This window comes from Chaetodon auriga, chromosome 4 (genome assembly GCF_051107435.1).
Source record: "Chaetodon auriga isolate fChaAug3 chromosome 4, fChaAug3.hap1, whole genome shotgun sequence".
Lineage (NCBI taxonomy): Eukaryota > Metazoa > Chordata > Actinopteri > Chaetodontiformes > Chaetodontidae > Chaetodon > Chaetodon auriga.
This window is the reverse complement of record NC_135077.1, coordinates 5,776,350-5,795,257: the sequence shown is the minus strand read 5'-3', so window position 1 is coordinate 5,795,257 and position 18,908 is coordinate 5,776,350. Positions and strand designations below refer to the sequence as shown.

At 44.1% G+C, this 18,908-nt stretch overlaps 1 protein-coding gene across 2 annotated transcripts in view; it reads right to left on the bottom strand.

Moving 5' to 3' along the window:
• Positions 1 to 18,908, bottom strand: part of pkn1a (protein kinase N1a) — a 43,283-nt gene that overhangs the window by 8,293 nt on the left and 16,082 nt on the right. The window contains exons 1-10 of one of the 2 annotated variants that reach the window (XM_076728582.1): positions 8,732 to 8,835; positions 7,788 to 7,982; positions 6,807 to 6,912; positions 6,122 to 6,270; positions 5,442 to 5,562; positions 2,500 to 2,645; positions 1,967 to 2,180; positions 1,041 to 1,235; positions 277 to 386; positions 53 to 196 (exon numbers count right to left, since the gene is read on the bottom strand). In XM_076728582.1, the coding sequence (XP_076584697.1) occupies positions 53 to 196; positions 277 to 386; positions 1,041 to 1,235; positions 1,967 to 2,180; positions 2,500 to 2,645; positions 5,442 to 5,562; positions 6,122 to 6,270; positions 6,807 to 6,912; positions 7,788 to 7,982; positions 8,732 to 8,773 (1,422 nt within the window). In that variant the 5' untranslated portion in view covers positions 8,774 to 8,835. Of the gene's footprint in view, positions 1 to 52; positions 197 to 276; positions 387 to 1,040; positions 1,236 to 1,966; positions 2,181 to 2,499; positions 2,646 to 5,441; positions 5,563 to 6,121; positions 6,271 to 6,806; positions 6,913 to 7,787; positions 7,983 to 8,731; positions 8,836 to 18,908 lie in introns of those variants that run through there. The other variant, XM_076728583.1, reaches the window with a different exon arrangement.

The following is an 18,908-nucleotide window of genomic DNA, read 5'->3' as shown; positions in this document are numbered from 1 at the left end:
GTGTGTGTGTGTGTGTGTGTGTGTGTGTGTGTGTGTGTGTGTGTGTGTGTACCTCAGCCAGCAGCAGGCCCTGAGGCTCCAGCTCCAGCTGAACTCTGTGTTTCTGGTTGTCCAGGAACTCCTCCAGCTTCACGTACTTTAGAGCACACAACGAGCGGTAGTCCTTCCAGTAAACAGCAATCTCCATCTCCCTCGACTAAAATACACACATACACAGCAGTTTACTTAAACACACTCTATGCATTTATGTGTATACTGTATGCAGCATATACTGACCCTTTCCAGCTCCACGGTGAAAGTCTGGTCCCATGCCTGTTCTCCCACAGTCCTCCAAGCTGTCTGGCCCACCACTGTGTTATCCAGCTTCAGGACTGTGCTCACCTCAGCTGCGCGCACACACACACACACACACACACACACACGAAGACACACACACACACAAAATCAGCACATTATACATCCTCCATTGGTGACATTCCTGTACAGTACCTGGCACTTTAGTCCTGACCAGTATAAAATTTAAAGTTATCGTATGCTCTCACAACAATAATGTAATTTAAGTATTGATTAATGACTGTCATTAATTTCCTCAGAGACACTGCAAAGTGCAAGCCCTTAAAAACGCTGGTTGTGAATTGCCTACTCAGGGTATTGAGACAATTCAGTCTAATTTGCTGATGCTGCTGTGCTATTATGTTTGACCTACAGAGCCCGCCCGCACCAACCTAAAGTAATGGTGACAGTAAATTAATATTACTTAATATAGATTTGCTACACTGTGCTAAAAGCGACAGTGGTACAATCTGTGATGAAAAAAATTCATATATGTCATCTTAAACCGAACGAAGCACGTAAAAGAGCACAATGTGTAAACCATCTGAACTTCATTTTATATAAGTGAGTATTTATTAGCAGCACCGATGTTCTTAAGAAGTGCATAATACCAAACATTTTCAGATAAAACCAGGCCCTACACACACACACACACACACACACACACACACACACACACACACACACACACACACACACACACTTACAGGAGAGCTCATCTGTCTTGCTGGGTGTCTTCCCGCTGACTGAGCCGCTCCTACCGTAGAGTCCCTTGCTGCCTCTCATGAAGGACCTGGTGTCTCCAGGGCTGTAGCAGGGCAGCATGACAGCTGTCCCTTTATTACGACCTGGTACCACCTCCAACAACCCCACACAACCCAGCAGCTGCACCTGTAAGGTACCTGAAGACAGAGGAAAACACGTCAGGTACAACCAACTACAGGCCAAAACACTAGTGGCCTAAAATGTGGGTAAATCCAAGACTAAAATTTGCAGAAGGCCCTCTTCTACAAATGGCCATAACTGGCTGGACATACACAAAAATCAGCATCGCTGGCCTGGAAACCAATGAAAGCCATTACACACTCATCACATGTGATCATATGGGATCATAAAATGCACTTTAGTATAATTCCTATTCTTATATACAAATACTGACCATATGAATAATTTCCAAAATATATAGAATAAGAATATAGAATAAAAACATCTCCCAAATACATTGGTCTTCTTGCCACATGAGTGTATCCCTCAGTCGTGCATGTCTTTGGTGCAAAAATCAATCCATGCATCACAGATTTTATGCAAACTCACTGAAAATGTCTCTGTGGTTATTCAAATGGTTTCTTCATTTCAAACAGCATTACAGAACACCTCATTATCTGACCTCCATTGGTAAGATGGCTCCACACAGACACTGACTGTGGAGCTTCAATCACACTTCATGTGTTATGTATGTAGTGAATACATTTGTACCATCTTATCACTGTGCAGTTAGGATTTTGGGATGTTGCCGCACAGTTTGTGACCGGCTCTCTCTCTCTCTGTTTGAGTCAGTGTGCATCTATCATGATGTCTCGTGGTGTGAGCTTGCTTGACGTTGACCTGCATCGCTTTGTTTTGTATTGCGTACCAGTGAGAGGTGAGGGCTTGTTGAGGGTGCTGTACTGGTTGTGGAGGTAGGGGGCGCCATGGCGAGAGCTGAAGGCAGGTGAGGAGGCCAGGACGAGCTCCTCTTTGATGATGCTGGCCTTAGGATGGTCCTCTGGCAGCTCTGCCAGACGCTGGTCCAGAGAGTCCCTCAGCAGGTCTAACCGCTGAGACGCCTCGCTCAGACGAGACTGTGCCTGCACAGCATGGACACCATGGACACAGCGCAGCGTTAACACACATTTACATCCACTGGGTGGCTGCTTGCATTGTTAGATGGACATTAGAGACATTTTTTGTTATGTTTGCTTAAATTTTCTGTACATCCCAACAGCAATTAATAAAATGATCTGACAAAAAAAAGTCCAGTATCTGTCGCGTTACATTGGATGGCCTACCTGCCTGTCCACCTACGTGCACTCAATTCAGTCTTCCTTAAGGCTAAGCAGACATTTTGCTTATCTATGGTGAGCTAGTTACACCAGAATGGCAGAGACTGTGTGTGTCAAGTCTAACCTCAGACAGGGCTTTCTTGTCCTGGACCTTGCTGGCCCCCAGGAGCCTGAGCACATTTTTGGCCCCCTCGGCGACCGCGTGCTCCACCCTGTAGTGATGCCTCAGCTCTTCGATACGCAGCTCCACCCCACACAGGTCCTGGTTACCTGCAGTGTTCAGACAGATTAATGCCATTACAGCCTCAGAGCAGACGGTTTTACACAAAGCAAATGAGGATGCAAAGCCAAACGAAGCGGCTTCAATAACAACTGCAACTTTTATTCAGTTGTATTCTCGGCAGGTGCAGATTGAGGCTGCAGTCTTTTGTTTTGCAGCGGTGTGTTAAAGGGAACTCCCCTGGGCACACTAAGGTTAATGTCTTAATGCAGGTCATGCATTACACAGAGTCAGACAAAGAAAACATTAGCAGCGCCTGGAGGGAGGTGAGCAGCCTTTGAGTGTTCCCCAGTAAACACTCTTATCATTTACAAATGACTTTCTCATTCCCATCTTTAAAAGCAAACAGAGCAGCCAACCCATCGACCCTCTCTCGCTTCCTTTTTTGTGATGAACTTTCTATTGAGATTGAATTGAAATTACACAGACATTAAGTTACAAGATCTCAAATACGTAATAAGATTTCAGAGGTTTTCATAGCAATAATAGCATGTTGTCCAATATTTCCTGCTGTTGCCACAAGTCACGGCCATGATAAAACACTGACTGGTTATTTCAGCCCATACATGGAAAAACCTGGTAACAGTGGCTAGATTACAGCAGAAAATTAGATGCAGTGCTATCAGTCAAAAGGCAAAAGCACACTCAAGCTCCCTCACTAAGGACACCAGACCAGGGGTCAGAATAGCACCCATGAAGCACAATTACAGCTAAGTGCTTAGTTTAATGGCTCAGTAGCAGCCTCTGACAGTGAGCAACAGAAACAAAGAAGCACACAGGAGAGGGGGCGTGAGATAAGGACAAGGACAATAGGATAAATAGCATTCAAACAGGGTGCATTTGACTTTCAAATGTCAAGTTGGAGACAAAGGAGGACAGAAGGGCACAGACAAGTGATTAAAAATGATTTTTAGGACTTATGAGCAGTTCAAAACGCTGCATGGGACAGAGGAGAAAGAAAGGAAAAGAGGGAGGTCGGGGTGGAAATGGATGTGGATGCTTTTATCTCCTAATAAGGTGTTCTGCCTGGAGCCCAGACCCTGCGAGATGACCTCTCCACCGGGTGTGGTGCCTGGAGACTGTCTGTCTGTGTACACTATACACACAACCCCAGTGTCTGAGTGCTTTAAAGGAGGGAGGCAGAATAACCAAGAAAGATCCAGAGACTATGCAGGACACCAGCACAAAAGAAGACAATTTAAGAGTTATATTGAGGTTACCATTACAGGCAATGAAATGCCTACAAAAGAAAGTGCAGAAAGGTCTTTGCTAGTAGCAGCTAATGTGACCTTGAGCAACTAGCCTGAAGCAGAGATGAGGCTACAGAGGTTCACACCGTAACATTATTTTTCATTTTCTAACCTGCAGCTGAGGCTGACTCAAGCGAGATCACCCCTCAGGTATAAAACCAGTGCGGCTCAGTCTGGTCATTAAAATCTAAAATACTATTTTTATCACGCTACGGCATTGCAGGGAACTTCAGATCATTAAAAACCCTGTAGGTTTTCCACATTGAGGACACAGAGCGATAAAGCACGAGCCTTTAAAAGGCCCTTAAATCATCCTTCTAAATGGCCACAGTCTTCTTCGCCTTAAAAGTCAGCCCCTTTCCTCGCAGCCATCAGTCCGCCTCGGTTTGACATGAGCAAAAAGGAATAGATGACCCCAGAGGGAATATAACAACTTTGTTTTTGTTTTTACTTCTCCCCCCTCCCACTGCTCTCTGCCTGTTCCCCTGTTGCATTTTACCCAAACATCCACCTCTTGTGACTGTAATCAATCAGCCTGTTTTCGCAGCAGAGGGGCCATAATGATCCACAGCACTCTGCCCCACAGAAACTCATTCACCTGCTCTGAAATGGCATTGATCAGTCTGCCACCACATAGGCTGTGAGTGAGTGCACGTCACAAAGAAGAGCAAGTGAACGGGACCGCTTCAGCACATTTAACACATTCAACAACCTGCCCAGACAATGCTTTTGCTCTGCCTGTGCTATACTGTGTGTGTGTGTGTGTGTGTGTGTGTGTGTGTGTGTGTGTATATATAAAAAGACTTTTCATCTGCCAGTCCTTTTGTTGGAGGGTTGGATATTTTTGTGTTTGAAATTGATTGATTGTGGTAATGTGCCAGGTGGGCCATGTCATAAACACACACACGCACGCACGCACACATCAATCCTAGCCATCCTCTTCATCATTTTCCCCACAAAACTAAGGCGGAGAGCTGTCGGCTCTGCATTGATGTGTTTGTGCTGCTGTGTGTCTGCAGCTGCTGCTCGGGACAGATTGTGTGACACGCAGAGAAAAAAAAGAAAGCATGACCGCAGATCACATGAAGACAGGGAGATGAAAAAGACCGAGGCAAAAGCATCCTGTCAGTGCCAGATGACCATTGTCATAACACACACAGTGTAATACTTGAGAGCATCTGCCACCACAGGCAATGCCTGAAATGAGCACATTTCCCTCTGACAGGTGAACAATACATTTTTGAGGCTAGACATAATTATAGCATGTTGCTCAGAATGCTGACTACGTATTTTTAGTAGAGATATGTCACTTTATGTTTTCTATACAGTGGATACGGTGTTATGAGAATGTGCAGGGAATTTTTGCTACGTTATGGGACAATTTATCTTGGCCGCTGGGCTAAAAACCTAAATCCAAGAGTGCTAACCTTTATTGATTTATTAGGATTTGGAACTTGGGGGGTGTTATGCATTGCAGGAAACACATCGCAACCTAAGTGCTTAGCGTCACTCATTTAGCCATCCAATCACACTCACCCTGTGTGTCATCATTGTGCTCGGTGGCCTGCACAGCCTTGCGGATTTGCATGCGGATTATGTCAATTTTGGTTTTACTGTCCTGCAGCATCTGCTGGGCCGTCTGCAGCATCTTCTTATCCTGATTAGAGCAGGGACGAGAAAAGGAGCAAATCACAACACGAGAAGCAGGAAGGTAAAATCTATAATACCAGAACGCCCTTTTATAAGCAGCGAAACAACAAGTGAAGTGGATGAGCAAGGTGAAATGGCAAGGTGAAAGATGCTCCAATAGAAAAGGGGGGAGGGGAATTTTGAATTAATCAAGGGATGAGGTGTGTGCACAGGTCCTACACATTTAGAGATCATCATCTGAATCAGCAGATTGCAAGGTTATGGATCATAAAGGTGCGCGCGCACACACACACACACACACACACACACACACACACACACACACACACACACACACACACACACACACACACACACACACACACACACACACACACACACACACACACACACTGTCAGTTATCAGGCAGCTGGGGGAGGGGCCTGATGTGGGCCAAAATGTTCTTTACATTGCTCTCGTGTTTATTATGTGCATGTGAGCTGTCAATCTGCGCTTTGTTCTGTTGAGCCATGTTCAGGTGTGTGAATGTGTGTGTATGGATTATGTATGGATCTGTGTTGTGTACCTTGGTGGATCCATTGGAGTAGACAGGGATCATGTTTTCAACTCCCTGTTTGACTTTGAGCTCGATGTTGAGCTGTCTCTCCAAGGCAGCGATGCGTTCCTTGTGGGCTGATGTGCGACTCTCTGCCCCAGGAGAGTGAGGACACTCATCTGTGGAGGGAAGGAAAAGGTTGGAGACGATATAAAAAGGAACAAGATGAGGGTTCACGTGGTGTGCTGTAAAATTCCTCTCTCAGAGGAATGTCATGTAATGTCAACTAACAGCATTGCACTTCTGAATTTCTGCAGCAGCATGAACAGGGTTAATATCCTGGATTATGGGAACAGATCTGATGACTCCGTTGCTGTTGTCCAAATGGTTAGAGATCCATGAGGCAACAGATCTGGGCTTCAGATGGTGTCCCACCCAGATGGAGAAGGAAAAGATGAATCATCAAGAAATATTATTTCTCCACCTCTAAGATGTCTTCGGCCCCATTTCTCAAGAATGAGTTAGAAAGGATCACTATGAAGAATGTTACTTAATACTTAACAAATCAACTGATGCCAAACTAAATACTGCCACGAAGCAGCCCTGCTCTCTAATCTGAAACTTTCTTGGTTATACACAATACAAAAAACAAAAAAAAAAAACAGAGGACAGGGTAGATTTGACAACAGGGATGACAGTTTATTCACACATGTACCTTTGTTCTCCTCCCCTCCTTTCACCACAATGTGAGCATCCAGTTCCTGCAGCTGAGCATGCAGGTTGTCCAACCTGCGGTTAGAGGAGCGCAGCTGGCTGTCCACCTGTAGGCAAGAACCAACACAGTGGAAAGTTCTTTCTGGTTATTTTTGTGTGAAAACATCAGTGTATCAATAAAAGAGCAAATTATGAAACTCTGGATAACGTGTGGGCATAAACGTCATTGCAGGAAAAAGGTAAATGACTTTGGTCGCATTCATGTTTCTATTCTCCACCAAAAATGTGAATCCTCATCTTTGGACACATGCTGTCATTCAGCTGAAAATGATGTAAAAAATCTATTAACGCATAAAAAGGAATATAATGTGTCTGATAGCTTGTCTAGAGCAGATGAAGATCCTTTAATGGAGTTGGGTACTGAGGCCACAGTGGTAATCACTTTCCTTTGCTTACTGTTTGTTGCCCTGCTCAACAGGAGTTGAACAAGAACTTCTCTGTTTTTAAGACACACTCTTCCCTTAAAATTGACAATTGCCTGTATGTTAAGTGTTTAACACTCCAACTGCTCCAGTACTGCTGTTCACTTGTAGCAACTGGTGCCCTGCAGCTGCATGGGGCAGCTCGGGGAAGCAAATGTGTGAGCCTGTGTGCCATTCGCCCCCTGCCTCACACTGTGGAAATGTGTGCTCAGTGAGCCCATTCCTAGGTAAATAAAATGTCAAAACATTGGTCACATGAGGCTTAAAAAAGTGCCAGATTCTTCAGAAAGTACCAACTGGATAAGAGCTTAAGACACAGCGTCTGCCTGACTGTCTCTTTGCTTGCAGATCATCCATTACCAGGTAGAAACCTGTTTAAAAGCCCTATTCCACAAAAACTAATAACTGACTGGTATGAGAAACTAGCTGGAGAGGTTTTAACTCCAACAAGTCCTGGTGGATGAAAGCTTTGAGAGGATTTAAGTGTAACCGTGGCTGACCTGCTGAGCGTTCCTCTTGTCAGTCGTCGCCCTGCGTAGGTTCTCGGCTCCCTCCTTGATTTTCAGCTCCTTGCGAATCTCTCTGCGGATCCTTTCGCGCTGCTCGTCTAGAAGCTGCTGCACACTGGAGTCGGAGAAATCTGAGTTCTGGTCCAGACCGAGCTGCTCCAGAACCGACAGCCCACCTGGGTCACTCTGGACGGACAAAGGATAAAGAAGTTAGGCAGTGTGGTTGTGAGTAATATAGAGAATCTTTGTCATGATAATGAAAGGTTTAATTTACAACACAGTCTGGTAAGAGGAGGTGTTGAGAGTGAGGCAGACAGAAGAGGAAGGAGAAGGCAGTAATGGGAGGAAAGAGACAGAGAGGGGGAGATGGCAGTGATGGTAGACGAAAAGGGGCAAAGTCTGGTAAAATTGAAAAGGCTAGAAAAAGAAGCAGGATGGGAAAGAGATGACGGGGAGCAGTGAGGAATGACAAAAATCTTGTTCAGCCAGTGTTTACATTACTTCAAAATAAATCTCCAATGTCCAACCTGCTTACAAGAAGAGCTTTAGGGTGGCTCCATTCAGGACACAACACACACAAGCATCAAAGTGAATTACAATCTGTCCCATGACCCGAGCTGCCCATTGTCCTCTTTCAGCCTTTTCTCACGAACCCGTCCTCCTCTACTGGGTGACGAATGCCATAAACGTTTTAACTTAAATGAAGAACGTCAGTACACGCTTTAGCACCAGTAAACAACTGGGCTCCGCTCCTGCTGAAGTTTCTACTCACTTCCTGTGTCTTTTCAAACACCACTGCAACACAATGAGATCTGGAGACTCAACAACTGAGGCAAACAATCAGGAAGAGAGCAAGAGAGAGAAAGCGTTAAATCTCTCGAAATCACTGCCACTATTACAGCAAGACGCAAATCAACGAGACAACAGCACTTCACCTCCGAACTGTCCTCATCCTCCTCGTCACCATGCCAACACATAGTTCACTCAGATGTGATGAAACCCCCCAAAAAACAGAGAATGAGCAGAAATCTTTGGTGCACTCCTGAGCTTGTCCAAACAGTTAATGCCACACCGAGAGCAAAATGGGTTGGGCATGGGGGGGGGGGCGCGATAGAAAGAGATAAAGAGAGGGAGAGTTAAGTGAGGGAGGAGGGGGAACGCCTCCGAAAGAGGATATCCGTCCCGACACCAAGCTGCTCAGGCCTTTCCTGTTTCCTCTGCCATTTTGCTGCTGTCAGTGGAGTGAGACACAGAGAAAAGAGGGACAGAGACTCTAAACATGAAGAACACATCGTCCCTCTCAAAGTTTGAGTCAATCACTGCTGGATCTGTGGCAGTGAACCTGTATGATGTCAGGTCTTCCTCAGCTGCGATAATCAGATCTGGCTTGAAGTGAAATTGTAACAGCCTTTTCTGTTGCTCTCACTTGGGTCGGTGATATGATCTTGAGAGTAGAAAAGAGGGAAGGATGCGTATTCTAGGTACTGGATCAAAGCCAGAGTGTGAGAGGGGGACGAATTTCTCATCTACACAGCCCCCAGAGGAGGTTCTCCTATAGAAAGACTATGGGATCAGTCACAGCTGCATCTCAAAATATCGTAACATTTCTATGTAAGCAGTGGGTGGAGTGAGCACGCTAATACCAGCCTTCAACCTCCGCCAAAATTGGAAAATGAGCATAAAGTTTAAGGCCTCGTTACACTGCACATTAAAAGTCATCTTACAGGTGTACGGCATGGCACACATGAAATGTTGGTCACATTTTGAGGAATGCAGATTATGGATTATCCGGGAAAAAATAACAAATTCAAGCAGAGACACAACATGAATTTTGATCATTAAACTGTGCCTGTGAAAACTGCCTGCTGGCTCACTGCAGAGGCAGAAGACAGTTACACTGAGAAAAGCTAACCCAGCTTTTACAGGATGAACCATGAAAAATGTTAAGATTGGGGTAAATAGCCTGGTTTAGCGGAAACGTTTAACATGTTTTTTTTGTCATAGCAGAGCAATTTGAGCGCACAAAGAGTAGACTAATTATGTTCGTAATTTTGTGGTTTGTCCATCTTTCAACATGAAGCTGACTCATCTCTTTCCATTCCTCAGCAGATCTGTTACGCCGAGATAAGAAAAGAAAGGCAACACCGACTTAAGACGTGGAGCTTTACTTCCTGTAATCTGAAAAAGGCTCTGTGAATTTAGGGTGAGCAGACTCCCGTAATTTACTGGCTATAAGCGAGCAGACATCAACACTTTAAGTCCACGGCAGAGAGCTTACAACTAATTATGGATAATCATTCCTTACTACCTGCGGTGAAACCTGCAACAATGACTCAGAGTAGCAGGGGAAGAAGTTCATGGAGTTCCTGATGCACGTGATGGCCCTATGATCATGGGCAGGACCTTCAATATCTTTGAACCTCTCTGGATCCTTGTGAAAAATGTGCATGTGATTCACACCTGCCGCTGCACCAAACACTGATGAAATGTTTGCCTACACTTACAGCGTCGGTCGCTGTGGGAGTAGCTGCTGTTGCTTAAAAAGGTTGGGCTGTTTCAGTATCACTGTGTGGTTTGTTGTGTTTCTGCTGAGCTTTAGCGTTACTGCCAAGTGACTGTGTGTCGGACGGCGAACTGATTGTGAAACTGAACTGGGGAGAGGTTATTCAAGTTCTCCAGCTCCGCTCGTGCCCTCTCATCCACATCATCATTCTGACTTTAAGAGATGCAAAGTTAACACCTCAAAAAATGATCTGTATTTATTGATATCATACTTTCTTTACTATTCTTAAGTGTAGATGTGTTTAAGTGTTCACTGTTGTCAGATTGCGTGGTTTCCAACACATCTGGGCTACTCGTTATTTGACTGGGGAGGTATACTTTGGGCAGCTTGTGTACTTTTCAGCCATGCTAGCAGCAGCTGCCTGTCCATCACTTCCTGACAGAAATGTCTCAGCAACAACTGAATAGACTCCCATGATTTTTTGTGTAGATATTCATGTGTCTTAATAGGGTTGGGTGGTATGATGATATATACAGTAGAAATGCATCCAGATTTGGCAATACTGCGTCCACTGCAGGAGCTATCCCACAAGCCATATTTACACACATATGTGGCCTTTCACTGTCATTCACAGTGTATGCACCGCTACCCTGCTACACAGCGAGCGAGGGCGTAGCTGCTTTGCACTCTTTTCTACTTGCCTGTATATTGCTTTGCGCTCTTTGGCTGACATGGCAGATATGTCCAAAATCTATATTAAAAAAAACACTCCTTTTGAGATAAACCGTGCTTTTACAGAGAACTCTATCAGTAGCTACAATCACGCGTGACTCGGTCTATGTATCTTTCAAGTGATGCATACAAACAGGAGGAAGAGAACAAACGTAGGAGCCAATTGTCCAGTTTCAGTCCAACACCCGTCAGGATGTGTTTGGTGAATTGCTGGGAACATGTGGGAGCTTACCTCCTGTCACTTCCAGCACAGCGAGCGTTAAAGATGTGTTAACAGCAGCAGATGTTGACAGAATGTGTTCCAGCACACACATGTACGTAGCTTAAAACAGCACCAGGTGCGTCGTCACGTTAGACAAAGAAACTGGCACACTCTTCTTGGACTGACACCTCGCTTGTCAATGCGCTGCACTCAGCAGTCAAAGACAGCAAGCTGATACAACACAACACTCAACTTCATCCCTCAGATGTTTACCCCGTGTAACACTACAAAGATGGCGGAAGCCAACGGGCACGAATGACTCATCCCGTGGAGCTTGTTAGTGAACTAGCCGAGGGAAGAACATTCAGCAGTGGGGTCCAGGGAAGTAATGACGAGCTAATTCAATAGATAACAACACCAAGCGAGGTTAATTCAATCAGACTGTGTGCAGTGTAGAGGAGCCTAGGGCTGGACAGAGAAAGACAAGACAGAACATGGGTTAAAGTGCAGTGTGTGTGAGTGTGTGTGTGTCTGTGTATTAGCATGTCCTCAACTGTGAGGACAATGCCTGGAGTTTTCCTACTGAGTGATAATGATGGTTCTGTACAGAAAAAGTGTCCACATAGAGGTCAGGGACAGGCGTGGTCATGCAAGCGTACATGACATGGACAAAAATAGGAGGACAGATATTCACTTTTAATGAATGCACACGCACACACACGCACACACACACACACACACACACCCTCACTTTCCAGTGAAACATGAGGCCATGTCTCTTGGGGAGTGAGGCTCAGCCCTTTTCTGACCAAAGCTGTGTTATTGTAGAGGGTGTGATCTGTGTACACTTAAGGCTTCAGTGCACTCAGTCCACAGTCGACTTTGGTGTGAGCTGTTGTATGAACTAGGTGAAAATATCATGGTTACTCTGGCTGGATGCTTGTTCTACCATGAGCCAAGGAAGGGCAGACGAGCTCTGGCTGTGCTCAAAGTCACAGCTAAGAATAGAGAAGGAAGAAGAGCAGGAGCAGATCATGAGAATGAGATGATACCCGCTCTCAGGCATCGATATTCAGGGAAATCTGTACCGCCGACATAACATTTTCTTAAAACTTCAAATTACTGATCAGCTTTCTGGTCATATTTTAAGAGTAAAACTGCAGTTTGTTTTTTTCAGTCAGAGATCCAGGTGTTATGTTGGTAGTGGCTTATAGCTGATCTGATGCTGACTCATCTTATGTCACTTAAGGTAATTTACCATACTTCCCTCAGCTTCCTTTGGAGCCACAAAAGGCTTTACGCCATATTTTTTTTTCCCTCACATAAGCAGGAGCACTGCGAAAGAACTGTATTTGGACTTACATGTGTAAAATTTGTGGAGTTCCCCTTCAGCTTCAACCTGTCATTAAGAAAACCAAGTCGGAAACTGACAACATAGGATCGGCTAGCTGACTAAATATATGGTGTGAAAATTTGGACAGTTCTTCCTCCTGGCTGCACAGGCTGCTCCACATTGGCACACAGGAAAACACATGTCATGTAAAACAAGTGCATGGTTTGTAGTTAGGATTTCTCTTCCAAACACACACACTAGCAGTACTGTATGTACAGTATGACAGAAGCTGTGTTTCTCTAATGGGTTTACAATAACTTGCTCATCATTTCCTGTAGATGTCTTCCACTGCCACATGGGTCTCTTTCTATTACTCTGCTGAAAAGACGAACCTGCAGGGAAATACCATTTCCCATTCTTGTCAAACTGAGTGACTGCATTGTGGAGAGGCTAGGAGAGGGAGCAAGGCGAAAAACAGGAACAGAGTGGAAAAAGGAGGAAGAGGGAAATAAAAAACAAGCCAGACACTTACAGTTTCCTTCAAAGGAAAGTACTATAACATACAATGACCTTAGATGACAAGTAATCAAAGCATACACTGCTAAATTCAGGAACACGTTGTTTTTGAGGGCGCTAGCAGCGCAGCAATACTCGAAAGCCAGTTTGTCCAGTCACGCTCATGAAAAGGGAGAGAGAGAGAGAGAGATAAGTGGTAAGCGAGGGGCTGAAAGAGAGGGAAAGACTGTCGAGGCAAACAACAAGAGAGCAGCATGGGGACAGGAAGAGAGGGAGGAGAGAGACGGATGAAGCACAGCCGAGAGGGTCACAGGGTTGTGGCAGACAGAACAGACAAATAAGCAGAGAAAGAAGGAAGGAGATAGAAATGAGGCAGAGAATCAGCAATGAATCAGCAACCACACTGCAACAACAATGTGCAACGACTGTGCCAGACAAGTGTTTGTCCAAACAGCATCGAGGAAAAAGCGGTTACGGCCTGAATCCTTTCTTTATCTATAAATGTGTTTTTTTTTTCAGTCTTATTCCAGTCTCTCTCTACAGATCTTGCGTTTTTCATAAGCACCTGAACAAAGAGGAGGCTTATGGGAATGCAGTTTTCCAAGTGACGGTCGGCGGTGGTGACGTGCATAGAGACAAAGCGGTGCACCAAAACAGGCAGGGAAGCGTGGACATGAGCGTGCCGTTGTTTCAGCTCTACACAATCCACATGAGCAAAAGCAGGAGGAACATGGAAAAAGAAGACAATGGGAGAAAGACACGGCTGAAAGTGGGACAAGGTGACCCAAACACAGCCACATACACACAAACGAGGGCAGGACCGTGTTCACCAGGCCCTCCCACATCACCTCCCTCCGTCCTTCTCTCTTCTCCATCTTCCTGCTCTACTTTCTCAGCCCGTCCATCCATCACTCTCCATTTTCTTCATAGGCTCTTCCTCTCGACTTAAAGTCCCCACAGTCACTCCCCTCGTCTTGGCCTCCTCCTTCTCCCTGCCTTCCTCTTGTTGTAAAGCAGAGCCATATTTAAGCTGTCTGGCTCTAAACCTAGTGTTTTGGGGTTTTTTTTTTTTGTTTCCACAATAACCACCTACTTCAACTGTTAGTCTCACCACCGAAATCCCCAAATGTAAACTCATTGAAAGCGGTGGTGAATTTGGCAGAAAACACTGGATGTTAGAGTCTCCCTTGCTTCTATCGTGGCAGCTGGATCCTGATACATAAACTTGGCTCAAACTGACAGCCATTGTTTTCCCCACCTATTGGCCACTTCACTTCTTCAATTCATGCCTGACGGCTTGGCAGTTGCGGAGGTAACTGTTCTCTCTGATCTGGATCCAACTTTTAAGTGACAGGACATCCATGTTACACATAACTGACAGACGTAGTCGTCAGACGTCTCCCCTCAACCCCAAAACGGGCAGAGAATACAAAGCCGCAGAGCCACTGCGCCTCACATATTTCTTTGCACTGAACAGGCCGAGTGAGACGGCAGTTTAGGGAAAAGAGGCAGCGAAACAAAATCAATTGATGGACAGAAGAGCTAAAAGGAGAAAATCTCTCCCCTCCCTCTCCTGCACACACCGAAGCTGCTGGTTTGTTATGCAAACCTTGGGCGGGGTTCTTGATTCTTGCCTAGGTTATTGCTCATACGTTGCAACACACACAAACAAAGCCAGCACGGAAATCCATGACACGGGATTTCTGCGTGCAACATCAGGTGCAAAACATTCCAGAGAAAACACTTATCTGACTCTGCCAACGTCAGTATAATTAGTACAATATATGTAGTACAGGATAGTATAATTCATAATTCTAATGATGTTTGAAGTGGCATACAGGTATGAAAATCAAATAACTTGTGAAATTATAATTTTGCATTTGTTCAACTATAAAAAACTTCCTTTTCATTGCTTTCAGATTCACTGTAACTGACGGCAATAATGATAATAACAATAACAATAACAACAACAACAATAATAATAATAAGATATATTGTGATACCGTCGTCGCTATCTGTGTTTATGGACCCTATTTTCCCATTTTTTTTTTATGTCTGAGTGACTAATTGAGACAATCATTTTTGAAACTGGTCCAGTACTGAGTGAGAACAGCTGTCAGCTGCAAAATGGGCTGCAATGTCTATGAAGCCAGACGACAACATTTACAGAAACAGTAATCTTATAACGGAGAAACACACCATTCAAACTCAACAGAAACAAAAGAAAACTCAACAAAAACTTCATGACACTGTCATGGATTTTCTTACATTTCAAACACAAAATGAGTGATTGCTAATGAAAGCTGCATCCCTACAATCAGCAATGCAAGAAGCAACAGGTAGGGAGTCCTGAGGTAAAATGGCTGCAACCCTGGGAGCCTGAAAATGTTTTAAGTGGAAGAGCGAAGGCTGAATCAATCATGAAGAGACCTCGGAGGACAGAGGGACATCTTTAAATGGCAAACATCTCCAGGTGGGAATGTAAACACAGTCTGTCCAGGCTGAAGTGGCTCCATATACATAACCACTGAAACCTTCCTGGAACAGAGAGATAAAAGGAAGCAAAGGAAAGGAACAAGCCGCTACTCTACTGCTCTATTCTCAAGAGAATAAACACACATTCAACAGAGGGAGGACCCTCAGCTCAGCAGGCCACCTGTCAATCACTATCTGCTCCAGACACGCTTAGCGAACGGGACCAGACACCTATCAATCATTGTCCAATCCCTGCTCTGCTGAGTCAGTGAGGAGCAGCTGTCAATCATCCTTAGGCCAGTACAGATAAAAAGCGCAGCATGCTACAGAGGGAGGTTACCAAAAATCTGTTCTAATGAGCAGAGAGAAAACAGATGTAACCTGTTCAGTTACAGTTTGCAATTAATCCAGGTGGGAATGTAAACACACACCGGCCTCAAGTGGAATAGTTTTAAAACATGGCTACATTTTTTAGGATCTATTTATTCAGTAAAGATTGAGTGAGCGGACACGCTGTTCCTCAGAAAATCCCTGATTCTCATAACACTGGTTCTTGAAATACACCTCTGCAGGCAGATGAACACCAGAACGGCACGAAGAAAAGAAAACAGCCATTAGTTTCAGTCACACAGGTTTAGTCACTCTGATCATATTTGGTGTATTATACAGAGAAATATTAGCCTTTTTGGTTAAAAAACATGCGCACAAAGGGCGACCATTTACTGCAAAGATCTGTTAGAAGCTGAGTACAATTGGCTGATAATTAGTCTGATCAGCCACCATCAGTAATCAATACGAACACACATTGTGGTGGAGTGAGTTTACTGCGTCCTTCTGGCTGTTTGGCAGTGGTATAATTACTGCCCCGGGTATATAACAATCAACTTAATATCTTTGGATGTTAGACTGTCGGTTGGCTGGTTTTTGGCATTTAGGCGGAAAACAATTACTGCATTAATTTGAAAATCAAACAGCAGTTTAATCGATATTGAAAATACTCATTAGTCCTTGTCAGATTGTACAGAAACATTGTCCACAAAGCTGTGTGTGATATCCAGAAATGATACCAGAGTAGTAACACAAGCTTTTGCTTTTCGCTTATTACAGAGGAGGATCACAAACCTTTACACCTTCACTCATGCAAGAAACTCCTTACATTACACTGTTTCCTCAACATAATTTACAATATCTGCACTCAACTTCTACATGAACAAGAGCTTTGTCTAAAATGGTCTGAAGCTGCACAGTAGCTACCCAGATTCAAAAGAAAGCCTGAAAACCGACAGTGATTCGGTTCAACGGTGCATACCTTCAAATCCTTTTGACTTGGGTCTTACTTAGGCTGTCACGTTAATTCTTTCTGCCACGTCGAATTCAGAACAACATTTCTGAGAATTAAACGATCGAAACTGATTACAAATGTTTCTGGTACGTGAAAGGAAGAAAGACAACACAGTAACCCGCAACATCACTTTTTAAAAATGTAAAACAGAAGTGTATTTATATCTACAAATCAGGAAGTAAAACTACTGAAGTCTTTGCAGCACCACATCAGGCCCTTTGCTGATGCACAGCGTGCAGATTAAGACTGTGATACTCAGTAAGCTTGCAGAGTTTATGGTTTGGTGCTTTAATAATGGAGGTCAGGTCGATGACAAAATGTCACGGAGATGTTGATGCTAGTGATAACGATAAATGTTAATCAAGATGAAACAGACAAAGCTCTCTCGTGCTGTACTTGTTTCTCTCACTAATTTGCATACACTGTATGTGTGTGTGGACTATGTGCGTGTGTGAAAGCAGCCCAAGTATTAATATCTGAGAAATTGCTCTGACAGGTCTGGGGTATCTGCCTAGATGAGCTTCACGGAAAGACAGGCCTGCAGAGTTGCACAAGCGACACTGATACTGTATTTTGTGAGTGTGTGCGTGTGTGTTAAATCTAAAATAAAGAGAAAGAAATGGGTCTGCATGGTTGATTTGCTATGAAGTGCAGATCTGATGTCAGTCTTGGTTTGTCGCTCCTCATGAAAAAGCATGAAATAGAAGGAGACATGAGCTGTTCCTGGATCTATCCACTGTGAATGGATCGGAGTGCAAAGGTTGGATACAGACTTCCACCTGAAGTCAAAACAATGTCTGCTTCACTCCGCTTATGTGCACAAGAAAGGAAATGTGTCCAAGAGACCGTGTGTGTGCGAGTGCATGTGGCTGAGTCATATAAAGAAAACATCTGGAGGCATTCCTGAGACGCCTGAATGGTGACAACATCCAAACTGGCAGGAAAGACAGGGAGGAGAGAAGGAGGGATGAAGGGAAAGGTAAACTGGGAGCAGAGAGGAGAGTCAGCGGACGCAGCAGAGAGGCAGTAAAGCCTGAACACACTGGGATAGAACTTGTTTCACTGCACTCCCTACAGCATGTCTCCACCTGATCAATCTCCAGTGTATTATGTTAAAATATCACAACGATGAGACGGGACCTATTCTAAGCAGGAGTGTCGTCCAGTGAAAACGTCACATCTTCAAAGACTCATGTGTTTGAGCAAAAAGGTGAAGAGTTTCAGTGATCATCACCTGGCAGCCACGTTCAGGCCGGTGTAAGGACTCATTCATTGGTGGTTGAACTGTGGGTTTGTATTGAATACTCCTCCTTTGTGGAGGCTTGAGAGCATTTTCTTGTTCAGTGTCTAGTTATCATTATGGATTTATCATGTTTTTAAGAGTCTGGTCATACTGATACAGGCTCACAAAAATAGCATTAATTTCGAAAAAAGTAAAAATGGTAAACAATGATAGGCTAATTCAGCCTAATTTGCCATGTTTGTTTAGCATGTTAGCATGCTAACCTTTATTAATTATTGCCAAAGTACAGCTGGGGCTGTTGGGAATGTCATTAGTTTTGCAGATATTTGATCATAAACCAAAGTGTTGAACAATAAAAATTTTGACCTGATGGTGAAAAGAGAAAGAATTGCCAAAATCATTGCAATTCATCCTGAGGGTGACATGAATAATAGATGATGGTGGTGGAGAATGATCGTATCTGCTGATGACTGACTGATAGAAGGCATGGGTTGATAACTGAAGAACACTTGAAGCGAAGTGTTGCAGGTTTTCATTACCTTTATTCACTTGCCGCTCCAGTTTACCTCACACGGTGGTGCTGGAACAGTGAAGACAGGCAGCAAAGAAAAATATACTATATAACTGTACGGTTGCAACAAAATGATCAAAGTCAAAGTATTCTCACGTTTGACTTTTGGTATAATATTATAATATAATATTCCATATCATGATAATTTAGATCAAGATGATTATATTGCAAAATGATCATATTAGAACAAAACAT